Genomic DNA, 19921 nt, shown 5'->3' with positions numbered 1-19921 from the left:
TACATCCCATTCTGGATCAGATATGTGGAGGCATTAGAAATAGTAGCTATTGGGATGAATTAGAAGAAATATAGTTAATATATTGTAAGTTCCATGTTATTCTGTACATAACTGGTCTTAAGTTGAGGCCGCTGGAAAAAAACAGTGTTGGCATAATGTGTGAAATAGCCCTTTACCTAGCATGCAGACTATGACTACATCTAGATCTAAAGGAAGAAATTCTAAGCTCAGAGCCAGGTTGAAGCTAAAGATTATGACTGTTTGGGTCACTGCTTGATAAAGCACCTAGTTATCTAACAATATCCACTCTCCCATCCTTCCTTTAACAGTAGTACCCAGGAAGCCATGACTACACTTCACAGTTCCACTTGCAGTTAGTTATGGCTATGTGACTAAGATCTAGGAATGAAATATTAGTAGAAGTTACAAATAATTTCGAGATGTGGCCATTAAAAGAGGAATATGTCTTCCCCTTGCTTTTCTCCTTTTCCATTGACTGGAATGCACAATGGAAACAAGACCTGGAGTAACTCTGTGGTCCATGAAATGAAAGGTCACATTTTGAGGATAGTAAAGAAGTTAAATCTCCAATTTGACTTAGGTACTGAGCCACACCTGTAACATCTATCCAAAATCTTTATAAAACAAACTGCCTTAATCCACTGTATTTTTGATCACTTGATTACAGTGCCATATCCCATTTAATATATCTTCTCCTCCCAGCTGCATAGGGACAGTTCCTGATACATAATAAGGTCTTATTAATATTGTGGACTACCACGAAGGGACAGAATGACCTTAGATTGCACAGAAGGTATTTAAACCTAAAGCCAGAGTAGATAGGCAGAGGCCAAACTGAAATTGTTCTGAACATATTAGTTTGACAGGAGGGAGGAAGTGCTGCCAACTATGCCTTTTCCCCATTCCAGTTTAAAACATACCTCAATTTTGCATACTCTAGCCTCATCTCACAAGGTACAATTCTAATATTTCAGAAGGATTGTGCTTAGTCACTCAGTCGTGTCCCAACTATTTGCAACCCCATGGGAGCCCACCTGGCTCCTCTGTCTATGGGATTTCCCAGGCAAGAATACTGGAGTGGTTTGCCATTTCCTTTTCCAGGGGACCTGCCCAACCCAGGGATCAAACTCACTGTGTCTCCTGCATGGGCAGCCAGATTCTTTACCACTGAGTCACCTGGGAAGCCCTTCAGGGGATAAACCAGTCTAACTATACAAAATGAAAGAGAACATGAAATGTGATAAAATAAAAATCAGCTGTATATATTATAAAACAGAACTCAAAGTTATTTTCATTCTATGACAATATAAACAATCTAAATTTGAATGCAATAATAGTTTTCAAAAAACAGTTCAAATGTATCTAATCTAAATTCAAAAATTTTAATTATAAGAAATTTAGCATATTTTTAGTTCATCTGCTGCTATGACTTTCTCTTTGACAATATAGGGCTAATAGTACCAAAGTGCAAAAGTTTTCATTTTTAATTGCTATTCCCTTGCCTCCTACTAGGGGTAAAAAAGCTTTCAGATTAAGTGAAAATCTTTCACTTGATATTTGTTTGGATCAATGGTTTTCTTGAGAAAATATTACTTCACTGATAAGCTGTATTACCACATTTTAGTACCAAATTTCAGGGAGCACAAGTTCAAAACCATTTCTCAATAACTTTCAATATATTGGCTAAAAAAGACAATATTTACTGAAGATAGCCAGAAGTATATGTAGTATTTAAGGTCCCCCAAATTAGTAAAAGGTTTAAACCATGCAATCAGAAAGATATCATTAGCCTTTGCAAAAATTACTTGTTAGTAAATCACTTTTGCCACCATAACATCATAAAATCGATTTGAAATGATATTTTTTTAAAAAGAAACCAATACAATATTGTGAAGTAATTAAACTCCAATTAAAATAAATAAATTTATATTTAAAAAAAAAGAACAGCTCTATGAAATTTGTTGAGTTTAATATACAGATGTTGTCAAGGATATTGTCCTTTATAATACCCAATACTTTCTTCTCCAGTGAATTTAAGTGGAAAAAACACCTTTCAAGTCACAATACCAGGAATAGTTGGACTTCTGGACTCTGTGTGTGTGTGTTTCCTCATGGACCCTGTAGACCTACAATTGTTTGTGATACCCGGTCACATTGTATACTAGTCTTAGAGCCAACTGTCTAATCCACCATTAAAAATACCATAGAACAGAAAGATAGCTAGCTTCCTCGAGTCCCAGGCCTCTTAAATATAAGCTATAAATGCTCAAAAAAAACAAGATATGAAATATACATTCTGCTAACTTAACTAAGTTTTCCTTTATATACCTTGTTTTCTTTTTTTTTTTTTCCTTTGATTCATTTATCTTGTTTTTAACATATTTCATCTTGCTGGTTTTTTGAAATATGCCATTTACCTCAAATATTTTTCTGGAATTAAGTGTGTATTTATAAGTACATAATATGTTTATAAGAAGTTCTCCTTTAAGAGTTTTTTGTTTAGTTTTGCACTTACTCTTGTTGTCTTTTTTATAATAATTGATAATGTTCAAATTGCTGGGTTTCCTTATACCACTGTTCACCACAGTTCTGTGTCATTCTCAGTAAGCTAAGAGTATACTTGACTTTTGGTTGTTGTTAAGAAGACAAAATGCTATTTTCTGAGTGCTTCCACACATGTTTTGTGTGTAAATGTGACTTTGACAAAGTATGAACTTCTTGGACTACAATATACTTTTGGCGTGTGTTCTTATGGAGAAGACCTAAGTAGTCCAATTTTTACTCCTATATAAGTAATCTATTTTCTCTACCTGGATGCCTACAGGATGGTTTCTGTATCTTCAATATTTAAAATTTGACTAAACTCCGGGAGTTGGTGATGGACAGGGAGGCCTGACGTGCTGCGATTCATGGGGTCACAAAGAGTCGGGCACGACTGAGCGACTAAACTGAACTGAAGAACATTTGGGGGTATGAACCCATTTTCATTCACTTTGCCTGGAATATGGTTTGCCATTCCAGTCTATGAATTCCGTTAATTTGTTTTCCTACTCTAGAGAATTATTTTCTTTACATCTTTTATTATTTTTTAAATATCTATTTATGTATTTGACTGTGCTGGGTCTTAGTTGTGGCATGCAAACTCTTAGTGGAGGCATCTGGGATCTAGTTCCCTGACCAGGGATCGAACCCAGGCCCCCTGCATTGGGAGTGCAGAGTCTTAGCCACTGTACCACCAGAGAAATCCCTATGTCTTTTATTATTGATTATTACTTCTTCTCAATTTGTCATAGCACCTTCTTAGGAGAATAAATTATGTCTAATTTCAAAAATATTATACCCTTCCCATCAATCTCTATACCCCTTCTATGATTTATTTTTTTTCTCCGGCACAGTGATCACCATCTCCCCCATGCCCCCACTTTGCTTTCAGTCTTCACCTCTTCCTCACACACACTTAGTTTCATAGTGATCTCCTTCAGTTACATACTTTAAAAGGCTACCTGTATGCTGATACATTTGTCTCCATCACAAACCTCTCTCAAAAGCTGCAGACTCACATTGTCCAAATGCCTGCCCAGTGGTTCCACTTGAATTTCTAACAGACATTTCAAATTCAACATGTCTGAAATTGAACTCTATATCTCCCTGGAAATGTGCTCCACCACAGCCTTCTCCATCTCAGTGATTGCGTACTCTCCCTTCCTTTTGCTCAAATAAAAAGCCTTAGAATCATTCTTGATTTCTCTCTCATACACCTCATATCTTTAGTGAATCCTGCTAGCTCTACCTTCTAAATATACCTATAATGTGACCACTTCTATTTTCCCACTTTAACCTCCACAGCTACCACCCCAGGTTAGGTCACAGTCATCTCTCACTAGATTTTTATAATAGCCTCTTTACTAGTCTCTCTTCCCCCAAAGAGAAGTCTATATGCCATTGGCCTTGCCAAATTACTGGGTCAGCACTAATTTTGCTACATAGAGATGTTGTCAAGTGAATAGTTTTGAGTTCTGACACGTATGGTGGAGTCACATTTTCATATCATAACCAGAATGGATCACTCCTGAAATGGTTGTACCATCCTACAAAATCAAGAAAAGGACAGGGTTGACAATTCAGTAGTCAGAGAACTAACAACCCTTCCTATTCTAACGGTTACAGCCTCAGATTGGATACTTTCCTTAGTACTTCTTCCCATGTACACATACCTCTGGCTCTTTGAAATTATATAGCTGTAAGGCATTCATTCCTTCTCTTTCAGCTCAGGGTCAACTGCTTCAGTTTCTTCAAGAAAACAAAATGGAGAATTTACAGATAATTTTTGCTTTATTATAGTTTTTTTTCCCCCTCCAAACCAATATTTGTATATGTCTGACTGGTGCTCCTTTACAAAATAAAACGTTGTCCTAACTATTAGCCACAGCATTTGGGTGAGCAGGACCAGATATGTTTATTGAATAATTTTAGAATCAAGTTAGTAGTGATATTTGATTGAATATTTGTAGGAGGAAACAGTCTCCAAATTAATATTTTTTAAGTGTTTTTAATCTCTTGATTTTTAAGTAATATATATTACTCCATTTCACTGTCATTCAAGTATATTCATGAAAATGTACAGTTAGTATAACACTGAGGATTGATAAACTTCCACAGGACTGAAAAAGGTCAATTTTCATTCCAATCCCAAAGAAAGGCAATGCCAAAGGATGTTCAAACTACTGCACAGTTGCACTCATCTCACACACTAGGAAAGTAATGATCAAAATTCTCCAAGCGAAGCTTCAACAGTATGTGAACCGAGAACTTCCAGATGTTTAAGCTGGATTTAGAAAAGGCAGAGGAACCAGAGATCAAATTGTCAGCATCCATTTCTTGTTGGATCAGAGAAAAAGCAAGAAAATTCCAGAAAAACATCTACTTCTGCTTTGTTGACTACACTAAAGCCTTTAACTGTGTGGGTCACAGCAAACTGTGGAAAATTCTTCAAGAGATGGGAATACCAGACCACCTTACTTGCCTCCTGAGAAATCTGTATGCAGGTCAAAAAGCAACAGTTAGAACCAGACATGGAACAATGTACTGATTCCAAATTGGGAATGGAGTATGTCAAGACTGTATATTGTCACCTTGTTTATTTAACCTATATGCAGAGTACATCATGCAAAATGCCAGACTGGATGAAGCACAAGCTGGAATCAAGACTGCTGGGAAAAATATCAATAACCTCAGATATGCAGATGTCACCACCCTAATGGCAGAAAGTGAAGAGGAACTAAAAAGCCTCTTGATGAAAATGAAAGAGGAGAGTGAAAACACTGGCTTAAAACTCAACATTCAAGAAACTAAAATCATGGCATCTTGTCCCAGCATTTCATAGCAAATAGATGGGGAAACAAAAGAAACAGTGACAGACTTTATTTTCTTGGGATCCAAAATCACTACAGATGGTGACTGCAGTCATGCAATTAAAAGACACTTGCTCCTTGGAAGAACAGCTATGATCAACCTAGACAGCATATTAAAAATCAGAGACATTACTTTACTGACAAAGGACCATATAGTCAAAGCTATGGTTTTTCCAGTGGTCATGTATGGATGTGAGAGTTGGACTCTAAAGAAAGCTGAGCACTGAAGAATTGATGCTTTGAACTGTGGTGTTGGAGAAGGCTCTTGAGAGTCCGTTGGACAGCAAAGAGATCAAAGCAGTCCATCCTAAAGGAAATCAGTCCTTAATATTCACTGGAAGGACTGATACTGAAGCTGAAGCTCCAGTACTTTGGCCACCTAATGGGAAGAATTAACTCATTGGAAAAGACCCTGATGCTGGAAAGATTGAAGGCAGGAGGAGAAGAGGACGACCGAGGTTGAGTTGGTTCAATGGCATCACCAACTTGATGGACATGAGTTTGAGCAAGATTCAGGAGTTGGTGATGGACAGGGAAACCTAGCATGCTGCAGTCTGTGGGGCTTTAAAGAGTCTGACACGACTGAGCAACTGAACTGAGGTAAGTTGAGTAAGATTTGACCTACGATAGTACTTGTACTTTTTATATATTTTTAAAAGAATATCAATAAACATTTATGAAGTACCTATCTTGTACACTAAGGAGGCCATGAGGAATATGAGGAAAGGTTGGCTTCTTATGGCGATTAGACCACTTGGGAAGAAAATACTAAAAACTAATAAAACAGACTTCAGAATGAGTCTTCTGACTCGTGTGTGATGATACCTCATTGTAGTTTTGATTTGCATTTCTCTAATAATGGGCAATGTTGACCATCTTTTTATGTGTTTGTTAGCCATCTGTATTTCTTCTTTGGACAAATTATCTATTTAGATATTCTTCCTACTTTTTGATTGTGTTGTTTGTTTTTCTGGTATTGAGCTGAATGAGCTATGTGTATAATTTGGAGATTAATCCTACATTTGCTATTATTTTCTTCCATTTATAGGATGGTCTTTTCACCTTACACTTTCCTTCATTGTGCAAAAGCTTTTAAGTTTAATTAGGTCCCATTTGTTTTGTTCTTATTTCCATTACTCTAGGAGGTGGATCATAGAGAATCTTGCTGTGATTTATGTCAAAGAATGTTCTGCCTATGTTTTCCTCTAAGTTTTATAGTTTCTAGTCTCACATGTAGACCGTTGATGCATTTTGAGTTGATTTTTTGTGTATGGTGTTAATAATCATATCAAATACATATCAAGTGCAAGGCACCACTTAAAATGGTTAGGACTTATGGCTTTGTCATCACAGTAACCTAGTGATATGCATCTCCCTTGCACAAGAAATACAGAGGAATAAGTAATACATCTAAGGCACATAGGTATGGAGAAGTTGAGTCGTATTGGTGCCTAGGCTGACTGGCTCCAGAATCTGGGCCATCATTCACTCTCCTGGTCTCTTTGGCCACTCTACCTTTTCAGAAAAGGAAGAAGTACTCTGGACTATTAAAACTTCATTTAGCCCTAGTAGTCTATGATTTTTCTTGAAGTTATTTTTTTAAGAAACCATTTCTCTGCTTCTGCAGCTGTATTAAGAATTTTATAATACATTTAAGTAAAATCAACTAATTTAATCTAGGAAAATTACCTAGATCTCTATTTTTAGTCTACTTTCATTCTATGAAATTACTCCATTTATTTTTATTGACATGATCCTCTGCCATACCTATTAACTCACAGAAATAACAAAAGCTAAACAGAATGATTTAGCTTTTGTCATTGTGATTCAGCTTCTGTCATTGATGTATTCACATGATAAATCCAGTAGTCATTCTGTTCTACTGAAGTGAAAAGAAAGTGAAGTCGCTCAGTCAGTGTCCAAGTCTTTGCAACCCCATAAGAGGCTCCTCCATCCATGGAATTTTCCAGGCAAGAATACTGGAGTGGGTTGCCATTTCCGTCTCCAGGGGATCTTCCCCATCCAGGGATCAAACCTGGGTCTACCGCACTGCAAGATGCTTTTACCATCTGAGCCACCAGAGAAGTTTTACTGAAGTTTGTGATGAAATTCTCACTCTCCCATTTAAATTTTGAACAAAATACTGTAAAATATTTTAATGAATTTATGTAAAATATCTCAATATTATGAAAATAAATTTTCATATAAGAATCAATATAATGACTATAAATGTTATATAAGTCTAGAAGTACAGTTTATTTTTCCTAATAATTATATCAGACTATAGTCTATTTTGAAAAGTTATTCACTTAAAAAATAAATTAAATCAAATTCATTTTCTCCTCAGATGGTCCAAGCTTGCTGATATGCTTCAGTGTAAACATCGTTGTCTTTCTCTTCAGTGCATTTTAAAACATTGTTTTTAATATTTATTTATTTAATTTTTGACTGAAGTGGGTCTGAATTGTGGGATCTTTTGTTTTGATGCAAGGAGTTCTCTCTAGGTGCCCCAGGGCATGTAGGATCTTATTTCCCCTACCAGGGATGGAACCTGTCCCCTATATTATTGGAAGGCAGACTCCCAGCCACTGGACCACCAGGGAAGTCCTTTTTTAGTGTGTTATTGACAATTGTTTCTCCTCAGACCCAAACACTAGTCTGTGAAATTAACATTGTCATTAAGGCTGCTGCTAACCATTACTAGATATTTTTGTTTTCTCAGTCATTACATACATTTCCTATTCCCTGGAAATGTTTCTACTCTTGAATATAACCATATTTAAATGAACTGATTATCTGTAATTAAAACAAATAGATCATGGATTACTGTTTGCTCTTAATAGATATTTGACAGTGAAGTGGAAGAGTTCAAGGCCCTGAGATCTTTAATAGACACAAGTCCTTGACAGAAAAGGAGGTGATGAGTCAAGGCCTTTAGGCTCTGGTTTCCCACCATCTCACTGTACTCTAGTTAGTTAGATGGAGTAGAATCCAAGAGACAGAGGTGGATAGCTTCAGTCACACTGAATAACAGGCATGGAATGCTAGGGCAAGTCCATGGTGTCCGGCCAAGGCCCACACTTGGAAAAATCGCAAAAGCTTTAGCACCACAACTTTCCTTTTTTCACAATTTTCTCTCGTTTCATTCTGTCCTGTCCAGAATGTCCAATGTCCTTCTGCTACCCTGAACCTCACCCTTCTTGAGAAAAACATCATACAATATAATTCACTCGAAAGTGTTAGTGATCTAATGAGTTACCTCACTCTGGGGACTTTGCCAATTAAAAGAGGAGCCTAGAGAGGACAATGCCAGGCCCCAATTTAATGAGTTACCAGTGATAGATTTAAAGCATGACTATGGGAAACAGAAGGTAGTTTTTGGAGGGCGCTCCTTCTGGCCCCCTACAAACCACTTCACTGCCTATTTTACTCATTTCTGGCACAAAAATTTAGGCCCACAGTTGGCCACAAGTGGTTTCCAGAACTAGAAGGAAATTCCTTCTCATCACTTAGGAAAATGCTTTCAGGTTCCAGATACTGTTGAATCTTAGAGTTATAAGCAGTCACAGAGAAAAGTTTCTCATCTATGATACTGACTAGTCAGACTAATTTCTAATATCCTTTACATATTTTTTAACTTTTTCAAATTATCTATCCAATGACTTCATTTTACAGATGAGGAAACCAATGCCTCCAAATCTCCCTAAATCCAGTCATTTTCTCTCAATATCCCGTCCACATCACCCCAGGTACTACAATGGTGTAAGTTCTCATAATAAAATAATGTATTTACATTAAGTACATTGTGGGTTGATGCAGGGACTTTCTAAATCTAATACCATGACTGTTTATTTCATTCCCTGCATTGTCTACAGACTGATATTTAAAATATACATTTGATCATATCCTCTTGCTGCTTAACATTCTTCAGTTTTCCTGGTTGCATTTAGAATAAAACCCAAATTCCTTAGCATGGCACACAATGTTTCTATGATCTCAACTTTGTATCATTTCTGACTGCTTCCACAGGTATCCTCAGTTCAGTTCAGTTCAGTCGCTCAGTTGTGTCCGACTCTTTGCGACCCCATGAATCACAGCACGCCAGGCCTCCCTGTCCATCACCAACTCCCGGAGTTCAACCAGACTCACATCCATCGAGTCAGTGATGCCATAGAGCCATCTCATCCTGTGTCATTCCCTTCTCCTCCTGCCCCCAGTCCCTCCCAGCATCAGAGTCTTTTCCAATGAGTCAACTCTTTGCATGAGGTGGCCAAAGTACTGGACTTTCAGCTTTAGCATCATTCCTTCCAAAGAAATCCCAGGGCTGATCTCCTTCAGAATGGACTGGTTGGATCTCCTTGCAGTCCAAGGGACTCTCAGGAGTCTTCTCCAACACCACACTTCAAAAGCATCAATTCTTTGGCACTCAGCCTTCTTCACAGTCCAACTCTCACATCCATACATGACCACAGGAAAAACCATAGCCTTGACTAGACAGACCTTTGTTGGTAAAGTAATATCTCTGCTTTTGAATATGCTATCTAGGTTGGTTATAACTTTCCTTCCAAGGAGTAAGCGTCTTTTAATTTCATGGCTGCAGTCACCATCTGCACTGATTTTGGAGCCCATAAAAATAAAGTCTAACACTGTTTCCACTGTTTCCCCATCTATTTCCCATAAAGTGATGGGACCAGATGCCATGATCTTCGTTTTCTGAATGTTGAGCTTTAAGCCAACTTTTTCACTCTCCACTTTCACTTTCATCAAGAGGCTTTTGAGTTCCTCTTCACTTTCTGCCATAAGGGTGGTGTCATCTGCATATCTGAGGTTATTGATATTTCTCCCGGCAATCTTGATTCCAGCTTGTGTTTCTTCCAGCCCAGCATTTCTCATGATGTACTCTGCATATAAGTTCAATAAGCAGGGTGACAATGTACAGCCTTGACGTACTCCTTTTCCTATTTGGAACCAGTCTGGTGTTCCATGTTACCTCCAACCATGCACAACTCTCCCCACGTCCCTGAAAGGGCCATGCCTGCCCACGCCACTGTGTCTTTCCTCCTACCCGTTCTACTCCCTTGGTTCGCCCCTAGTCATCCTTCAAGACTAAAGCTAAAATAAAGTGCATTTCAGGAAAAGTGTAATATATGCTTACTGTATTATTTATGAATACCCAATTCTGCTAAGAAGAATAACAGAAACAAGGAGAATTGATAATATTAAGTATGGAAATAAGTAACCCAAGAGACTTCTTAGACATCACTAAAGTATGTAGGAAAGGACAGAAAGACTATTTAAGCATCAGATTATCATGAAGCTCTCAGGTCTTAAATAGGCTCCATTTGGTGATGTCTGATATTTACCCCCATTTTATTTCTCATTAGACTGTGAACATGTTTGATGTCAAGGACTAAAATTTTCTTATTCAGAACACCTAAAATAGAGCCTCTGATGCATTTTGGTTAAATTATGAAAGAATCAATAAATGTGTTGCAATTAATTAGGGTCAGTTGAAACCAGAATTCAAGTGTCCCAAATGGATTATTAGGCAGAACTAGAACCTTACAATTTCTCAAAGTCTTGAGTAGTGGTGAGTGAAAATAAGACTTCATCACTTAGAGCTCTGTCTTTCCCTAAGCTATCTGAGGTGGGGAGGGCAAAGGCATTGATCCTGGATAACCACAGGGAAAAACACCCAGTCTGATATTCTTTGTGGAAGGTCAAAGGGAAAAATAACTGAAGTGCTAGGACCCTTAGCAAGCATGCAAGATTTCTGAAATCCTGTCAAGGTTCACAGCAGTTTTCAAGGAGTAACAGCTCCAGTATTCCCCCAAACACCTTCCTGGCACCATCTTGAGATCCATGGTCACAAGTTGCTACTATCTTTATTGTCATTCTAAACAGATGGGCATTCACCTATTAGATGAACATCAACTTTAATTAAAAGTTTCATGACCTCCACCCTATTTTTTACTTTTTGTCCTTACTGGGTTGAAAACGACAGAGATTTTTAAAACAAAATGCCTATACAAAGGAACAGGCGACCACCTGCAACAGTCTCTTTGAGCAGAAACCAAGGCAAAGAATCCCAGGGCTCTTCTATTTCCCAGGAAGGGCACTAGTTTCTTTCCTTCTCTTGTCTTGTGAGCCCCCATGCGCTGCTCCTCGTTCTCTCGTTTTCGCTATCTTTCTTATCCACACGGTCCAGTGCCTCTTTCACCTCTCCCACTCTGCTCTGTTTCTCTTGATCTCCTTATTTTCACTCTGTTCCTTCTCTCTTGTGTTTCCTTCTCCTTTTCCCAGGTCTTTTGGTCCATTCCTCAGCCCCTCCACTGGGGTCTCAGAGAATGTGATTGGGAATTATCTACCAAAAGACACAAATGAAAAGCAAAAGCACTGAGCAAAAGCAGGGATTTATTCACCTGGTTGTCATGGCACTTCACCAGATACAAAATTCAACCAGAAAAATGTCAGAACATAATTTATTTTAATTTACCTTAACTTTAGCAAGTGATCAAATACTCTGAAAACTTTTCTTGATTAAAAAGTAGTAAGAAAGAGTAAGGTGGTTTTAAATTAAATCAAACATTATATAGCATAATTCTGTGCAAGTGTTATAAGTCAATACATTTAAGATACACTGTTTTGCCATACATTGGAAAAATAATTTTCAGTCTTAAGCTACATGTATATTAAAATATAACTGACAAACCATAAAACAATTTCCATTAATTTTTCTTGTAAAGACATCCCAAGTGCCCAGGCGGAAAACTCAAACTTTCAAAGGCATTTTGGAATAGCAATATATTTAAAAAATTGTTTTGCACTGTCAAACATCGCTGTAAAACTTTATAAAGTAGAATTTCAGGTCACTGAGAATTTTGTACAAAATTTGCTAATATAAAAATTTTACCTTTGAACAAAATTGTTTCATAAAAAATTTTGCTGTAGTATTTTCCCTTAGAATGATAGGGTTATAGTGTATTTTCTTAAATGTATGCTTTTCTTGTATGCTCTCCAATAAAGAAAAAAGATAAAATCTTCCTCCAAAATCTGAAAGCTGAATGCCAACTCATTTTTATGCTTTTAAAAATTAATAAAAGTAACATAAATCAAATAGGCATTCCACAAATGACATTCTTTGATGTGTAACATGTTTAGTATTTTGATAGCTTTCCTCTTCTGTAACTTTCTTTTTCAACAAGTTCTCTGGGAAATTGTGTCCTCTTGTGGTCACTGGCAAAAACAACATGTTTTTGCAGGAAGAATTAATCCAAACAATGGAAATAGGATTTAAGGCTTCAGGAAAAGCCACTTGTGAAAAAAGGAAATCCCTTGAAATGAAGAGAGAGATGAAAGTTGTGAGTAATCAGAAAGGGAACTTTAGCAGGAAAAACACAGAATGTAAATCATTCAACTTCTATTTAAATTATTTGATCATCAGATGATTAAAAAGAAGAGATAAAAATGATTACTATGTAGGAAAATTGTGGCCATGATCAAAGCCGCTATGGATAACTGTTATTTCTTACATTATTTCTTCAGTCATTCCAGCAACTCGGAAATAAGTGAGAGCGTATTTCAACCAGTTTAAGTGGCAGCAAAGCCGGGACATAAACTTTCTAGCATGCAAACCCCATAAGGTGATAAAAGGGAAGAGGGGAGACTCCTCAAGATTCTATACTTTTCCACACCGATTCTTCTCTCCCTACAAGTCTGTGTATTATGTCTCCTAATCTCATCCTAATTTTCAGTGCAGAATGTCAGATATTTTAAAGATTAATATTTATTGAAAATTTTATTTGCTCATTTGAGGTGCTGTTGGCAACTCAATTAATTTCTTGTGCTTTATACTTTTCCATTTTATTTCTGAATTGGAAGCTTCAAATTTCATAATTTTTATCCTATTCTTAAAGAAGATCGAGAAAGACAGAGGTAGAATCAGTTAAATTCATGAATTAAACTATCGTTAAAGGAGAAAGAGAATGACCTCTTTGGGGGAAGGTAAAACATCCTGAAAACTACCAGTGTCACTGAAAAAGAATTTGCTTTCACACAATTATTCAGGTCACTTGTGCGGACACAGACCCTTATATTCCACTTAAAATTCTCTCACTTAAATAGTGAAGTAGGCAATCACAATCCCTGTGAAGTATTCAAAACAAGATGAAATCTAACAACGTGTACATTTCCATCTGAGATGTACTCAAATGCAGCCTTTTCCAATCTGCGCCCCCTTCTGTGTGAATGTTTCTGTGCTTCATTCATGCAATCCAGAGAAATTATTTCACAGAACTCTTAAGCCAACAAACAGGTGGTAGGTCATCCAAAACCTAAGGGGAAAGAGTAGGACCATACTCAAGTGCTCACCTTTTGTGCAAGTCCCAACTCCAAACTGTACCAGCTTGCTGTTATAGTGTATGTATGTTTCTTTTCCTTCTCTGAAAGTATTTATAAATGTTGCTAGGAGAATGCCAGTGCAGATTCAAACTTTAAGAATATAGATACATACTTTTTGCATATGCTGAGTATGAGATTCGTAACTCTATTACTTCTAACAGTATTCTTTTTTTCACATTTTAACACAGTACACATTCCTCAGGAAGGACTGTGAACATGCCAAGTTTGCAGTTTGAAAACAAAGCTCGTTTTGAATTATCCAATTGCAAAAGAAAAACTTTTTTGTTTTCAGTTAATTTTTTAGGGCATTTATTTTAGAAGTAGATTAAATGATTTAATTCCAATGCATTCAGAATTCCCGAAGAAGGTAGTCTTCCACTGACATCCTTTAAGTCAGACTGAGTTCAGCCCCAAAGGGAAATTCCTAAGACCCTTTTTAAAGAGCCTGAAATTGGGATTTTAGAACCACATAAGTTTTCATATGGTAAACCAAATATTGTGGAAGTCATCATTATTGTTACATATACAAAATATCCAGAATTATATTCAACTCTTAAGGACATAAAAAGAGAGTTTGCCTTTATTCTTGCCCCAGCAAGTGTCGATAAGAAATGTGTTACATAAATGTTAAGTAGAATACAGATGGGACAATGGGCCAGGAAAGATTCTGATTTGCAAAGTTAGGAGCATCAAGCCTCAGACATTTTGAGAGGTAACTCATTAGTCAAACTACAACCTTCTGTTTAAAAACTAACTTTTAAACACTCAAGAACTTTTATCCTCATTTTTCATTCCTTTGAAGAGTAGGAGAGAATGTTGTCCCCCCACCCCCCCCACCCCTCCTCAGAACTAAAGTCATTCAATGTGACTCGGTCAAGAAGACTCCATGCCTGGGATAGTTCTGGTTTAGTTCATTCATGTTAAACCCTATTTTAAGCATTCTGGCATCCATAGCATGGCCTCACTCCTGGGGATCCCTGTAGGCAGTGGCTAGGAGCTCTTTATCTCCTGAAGTTGAGTGCCCAGAGAAGGGCTGGGCTCATTTTAAACGGAACTAGTCTTAGAGATTGATGATTTTGCAAGTCGGGCCAGCTAATGCTGCGCTGTTGTGGACCTGGTTTCTCCTTCGGCTTCTCTGCCCCTATTTTCATCCCAGTACCCACCCCACCCCGCCAACTCCCCCTGGGCAGGTAAGGCTTCCTTTACCTTGCCCACACTTTCCTGTCTTGCTTACCCATAGCCACAAAGGAAAGAGTCCAATTATTTGATCTCTTTATTTTCGAGTATTCAGCTGAAAGGGGTAGAAAATAACATTTGAGATTGATCTTAAAACAACAACAACCACCCACAGACACAGGTAACGTTCAAATAAGAACTGCGGAATACTCAGAGATCAAAAGTTAAGAAAACAATTTCTGCCTATTCTCTAACTGCTCCAAGAAATCATATCCTGTAGGCAGAAGATGCACTCACAGGAGTGACTTATCTGAATGTGCTTTGTTTTAGGAAGACTCGGCTGTAAACTATTAAGTGGAGGTCAAGTAGAATCTGATTTTCAGACAGGAATTCATTTTAAAATATGTCAGCGACCCGAGAAGCAGGCATGTTGGCACGCTTTGGTCATTGTCTATGAATATTTGTAAAAAATAGTGATAGACGAGCCCTACAGGTCGCCCCTCCCACGAAAGTTTAGCCTCCTTCACCCTCCGCGGAATGGATCCTTCTTGTCCTCACTTCCCTTTCTAGGGTTTGGCTGAACCCTTCAACCGGCCCCCAGCCCTCCAGACCCCAGGGTTTCTGGGACCTGACTGCAGCCGCGAGCCTCAGCGGGCCACAGCCACGTGGCCTGCCCGCGCCTCGCCTGGGATCTCGCCTGCTCCTCCGGACACTGTGGGCCGAGACCCTCCGTCTGGCCCAGAAAAGGAAGCTTCTGAGTTAATTCGCTGCTTAGAGTCCAGACGATGGAGAGGGCAAGCAGACCTCGGCCTGCGCAGGGTACCAGAACACAGGGCACGGAACTTCTGCACCCCCAAATGTGCCCCGAAAACCAACTACTGCTTTTGACTTCTGGTTTGCTTTGCAACTTAAAGAATGAACATAGAACAGTTATTCTCTCCCGACTCGTAAAAAAAAAAAAAAAAAAAGCCTAGCATTGCAAAAATGGGCTTCTCTTTCACAGCAGCATCTTTTCCTTTCCAGCTCACCAACTTTTGTTGCTTCCGACTTGCCAGAATCTACATTAACACCTTCTTCTGGGCCTCTTCATTGTGACTTATTAAATAGAAACGCTTAAAATGTAAAAGTGTCCAAATAATTGCGGCGCGTTTGTGGCACGCGAAACAGAATTGCTTACTGAATCTCCTAGGAGTGGAGAGTGAGGGTGGGGAAGGGGGCCCTCGCAGCCCTCAGCCTCGCGTGTCCAGGCAATGTTGAGTCCCCATCTCACTCTCTCAGAGCCGACATTTACAGTCATAACGAAGGGCCTTATCTGGGAAGGGGATGAGGCTGAAGTGGCCACAGGCACTCCACCTTGGGCTAGCAGCACAGGCAATCAGGGCCGCGGCGAAGACACTGCGCTGCCCTGCTGCCTTCTCCAAGAACACGACTGCCTTCTTCGGGGGAATGAACTTCAGCATTTTTCTAGCACCTTCGGAGGTGTAGTCCTTCGGGTGTTGGGAAACGTCAGATTGGGTCACTGTGGAGGGAAAAGAAAGGCCCAGCTGCTTCTCGAGGAAGGATGAGAGAACAGGCCGAGGAGCAGATCTACAGTCCCTGGCGCGGCCACGTCTTCAGAAACGCCCACGACCTTAGGACCAGCCACGGCGGTTTGTCCCTTGGGACTCCACGGCCTCGTCTACCTGACCATCGGGTGGGCTCCGCCGTCGCAGGTATTCTTGCCAGTACCCCAGCCCCAGCAATCCCAAACCGCGCCACGGACCTAAAGGGTACTGGGGCGAGCTGAGACTTCCACCCACTGTGTAGAAGCCGGTGTCGCCGCTGCTGTCACAGCCGCTCCAGGAGGGACCGACAAGGCGGAGGGTACGGTCCCCTCCGGTCGCTTCCCCGGGCTGCGCTCGGGTGCGGGGGTGCGGCCCGCGCGCTCCGGCGCGGAAGGAAATCGCCCCGCGCCCGCGGGCGGAGGGCGGCGGGGAAGAAAGGGGGAGGGCAGCAAGGAGGCGGGCAGAAGGGCCGGCCGCCTGGGCCAGGTCGTTTTTGAATGGTTTGGGAGAACGAATTGTTAGACCCCGAGGAAGGGGGGTGGGGACGGAGAAAGGGGGGCTGGAAAGCGGAAACTTTCCTATAAAACTTCGAAAAGTCCCTCCTCCCCACGTCAGGCCAATGACACTGCTGCCCCCAAACTTTCCGCTTGCACGGGAGGTATAAGAGCCTCCAAGTCTGCAGCTTGCGCCCAGCTCCCAGACACCTCGCGGGCTCGCCGACACCGGCATCGTTTCCAGGAGGCCGAGCGGGGTGTGCGTGCGGCCGTTGGGCGCCTTCTTTTTGGACCTCGGGGCCATCCACACCGTCCCCTCCCCCTCCCGCCTCCCTCCCCGCCTCCCCCGCGCGCCCTCCCCGCGGAGATCCTCCCTGTCCCTCCTCCCGCTCCCTCCTCCGCGGGCCGCACCGCCCGGGCCGGCGCCGCGCGCGGGGGAAGCTGGCGGGCTGAGGCGCCCCGCTCTCCTCCTCTTCCCCGGGCCGCCCTTCTGCCCCGGGCCCGCGAGGCCGCACGTCGCCGCCCAAGAGATGATGCAGGACGTGTCCAGCTCGCCAGTCTCGCCGGCCGACGACAGCCTGAGCAACAGCGAGGAGGAGCCGGACCGGCAGCAGCCCCCGAGCGGCAAGCGCGGGGGGCGCAAGCGGCGCAGCAGCCGGCGCAGCGCGGGGGGCGGCGCGGGGCCCGGCGGGGCCGCGGGCGGGGGCGTCGGAGGCGGCGAGGAGCCTGGCAGCCCGGCCCAAGGCAAGCGTGGCAAGAAGTCTGCGGGCTGCGGCGGCGGCGGCGGCGCGGGCGGCGGCGGCAGCAGCAGCGGCGGCGGGAGTCCGCAGTCCTACGAGGAGCTGCAGACGCAGCGGGTCATGGCCAATGTGCGGGAGCGCCAGCGCACGCAGTCACTGAACGAGGCGTTCGCCGCCCTACGGAAGATCATCCCCACGCTGCCCTCTGACAAGCTGAGCAAGATCCAGACCCTCAAGTTGGCGGCCAGGTACATCGACTTCCTCTACCAGGTCCTACAGAGCGACGAGCTGGACTCCAAGATGGCAAGCTGCAGCTATGTGGCCCACGAGCGGCTCAGCTACGCCTTCTCGGTCTGGAGGATGGAGGGGGCCTGGTCCATGTCCGCGTCTCACTAGCAGGCGGAGCTCCCCACCCCCTCGGCAGGGCCGGAGACCTAGGTAAGGACCCGGCGCCTCTGCGCCCCTTTGCCGCTCAGGTGGCAGACAGATTGAAGGCTGGGGTGCGGCTCCCGGTCCACCTGGCCTTCCTCCCCGTCTCCCACTCCCCTCTCCGCTTTCACACCCAACCTGGCACCGCCACCTCATCCCCCCGCGCGTTCCTGGAAGGGAGCTCAGTCCCCGCTAGGGAGAGGAGGATGCGCCCTGGTGAGGGGTGTGCGTGTGCGTGAGTGTGCGTGACAGGAGGGAAGACTGAAAAAGATTCGAGGGTCACGGGTAAGGACAGCCTTGCCAGCGCCTCTCTTTCTTTTGCCTTTAAGTTTTCGTTCTCCTTAAAACAAATGTTTCCAAATTCCACCTCCTCCTTCTTTCCGCCCACCCACTTCCTCTTGCCCTTGGGCTGAAATCCTTCCAGGTTGTTCAGCGCAATTTCTCCGTGGTGGTGATAAGAACAGTGCTCACTAGTTTTACAAAACAGCCACAGAGACCTAAACAATAACCAACTTTCCCCCTCTGGGTTTTTGCAGATGTCATTGTTTCCAGAGAAGGAGAAAATGGACAGTCTAGAGACTCTGGAGCTGGATAACTAAAAATAAATATATATGCCAAACATTTTCTTGGAAATTAGAAGAGCAGAACCCAAATTCAAAGAAACAGGGCGTGGGGCGCACTTTTAAAAGAGAAAGCGAGACAGGCCCGTGGACAGTGATTCCCAGACGGGCAGCGGCACCATCCTCACACCTCTACATTCTGATAGAAGTTTGAACAGTTGTTTGTGTTCCTCTTTTTTGTGTTTTTGTTTTTTTGACGAAGAATGTTTTTATTTTTATTTTTTCATGCATGCATTCTCAAGAGGTCGTGCCAATCAGCCACTGAAAGGAAAGGCATCATTATGGACTTTCTCCATTTTAAAATGGTAACGGTCAGAGGGATTTTAAGAACACCTTTAGAAATAAAAATATTGGGATCAAACTGACTCACAAAATCACAGTCAGTTAATTCCTTTTTTCATTCTTCCTCTGAGGGAAAAAAAAAACTTAAAATAACAAAAAACAACATTCTATTTATTTATTGATGACCCATGGTAAAATGCAAATAGATCCGGTGTCTAAATGCATTCATATTTTTATGATTGTTTTGTAAATATCTTTGTACATTATTTTTCTGCAATAAATAAATATGATTGAAAATTGTAAGAACCTTAAAGTTTGGTCTATATTTTTAAAGGATTAAGTTGGCAGTAAATACCTGCTTGTTTAACTCTGGAGACACCCAGGAGGGTGAGAGGGCATTAATATAAACAAAGCAGTGAAAAAAACTTAGTTATTGACAGGTAGGGGCATGTTATGTAGAAAGACAGCTTTATCATTATTGCCATTTGGTGTTCAGTGAACTTAGCATCTCTCCTTCATCTCTTATCAGGTCCCGAGACAGCAAAAACTTAATAGTTATTCACCTCTCTTGCTTATATTTTGAGAATGCAGTTGTAAAACAGTTAAGTAAATAAGCAGTATAAGTCAGCACTATTTTCTCTTGTTACTGTGTGTTTTTGTCATACTCTTCACACTTTATGAGGATTTTTAAGTAATAGGTTTATTTCAGTGAAAGTATACATAAAGGGTTATCAAAATTACCTATCTATAGATAGATGTGTATATACACATGTAAATGACTACAAATGTATAGAAAATAAAGTT

The 19921-nt window shown here is 41.3% G+C and overlaps 1 protein-coding gene across 1 annotated transcript; it reads left to right on the top strand.

Annotated features, from left to right (window-relative positions):
* Positions 1–17435: 17435 nt before the first annotated feature.
* TWIST1 (twist family bHLH transcription factor 1) lies at positions 17436–19430 on the top strand. Its single transcript, NM_001191145.1, has 2 exons — positions 17436–18224; positions 18752–19430. Exon 1 carries the CDS (start codon positions 17577–17579, stop codon positions 18180–18182), a length of 606 nt encoding a protein of 201 aa, NP_001178074.1. The 5' UTR covers positions 17436–17576; the 3' UTR covers positions 18183–18224; positions 18752–19430.
* Positions 19431–19921: the final 491 nt, after the last annotated feature.

The sequence above is a fragment of the Bos taurus genome, chromosome 4, assembly GCF_002263795.3.
Source record: "Bos taurus isolate L1 Dominette 01449 registration number 42190680 breed Hereford chromosome 4, ARS-UCD2.0, whole genome shotgun sequence".
Classification (NCBI taxonomy): domain Eukaryota; kingdom Metazoa; phylum Chordata; class Mammalia; order Artiodactyla; family Bovidae; genus Bos; species Bos taurus.
The sequence above is the reverse complement of the archived record's forward strand: the minus strand, read 5'-3'. Positions and strand labels throughout refer to the sequence as shown.

Excerpts from the sequence above, each read along its gene's own strand:
- TWIST1 (NM_001191145.1), top strand. The coding sequence starts at position 17,577 with ATGATGCAGGACGTGTCCAGCTCGCCAGTCTCGCCGGCCGACGACAGC.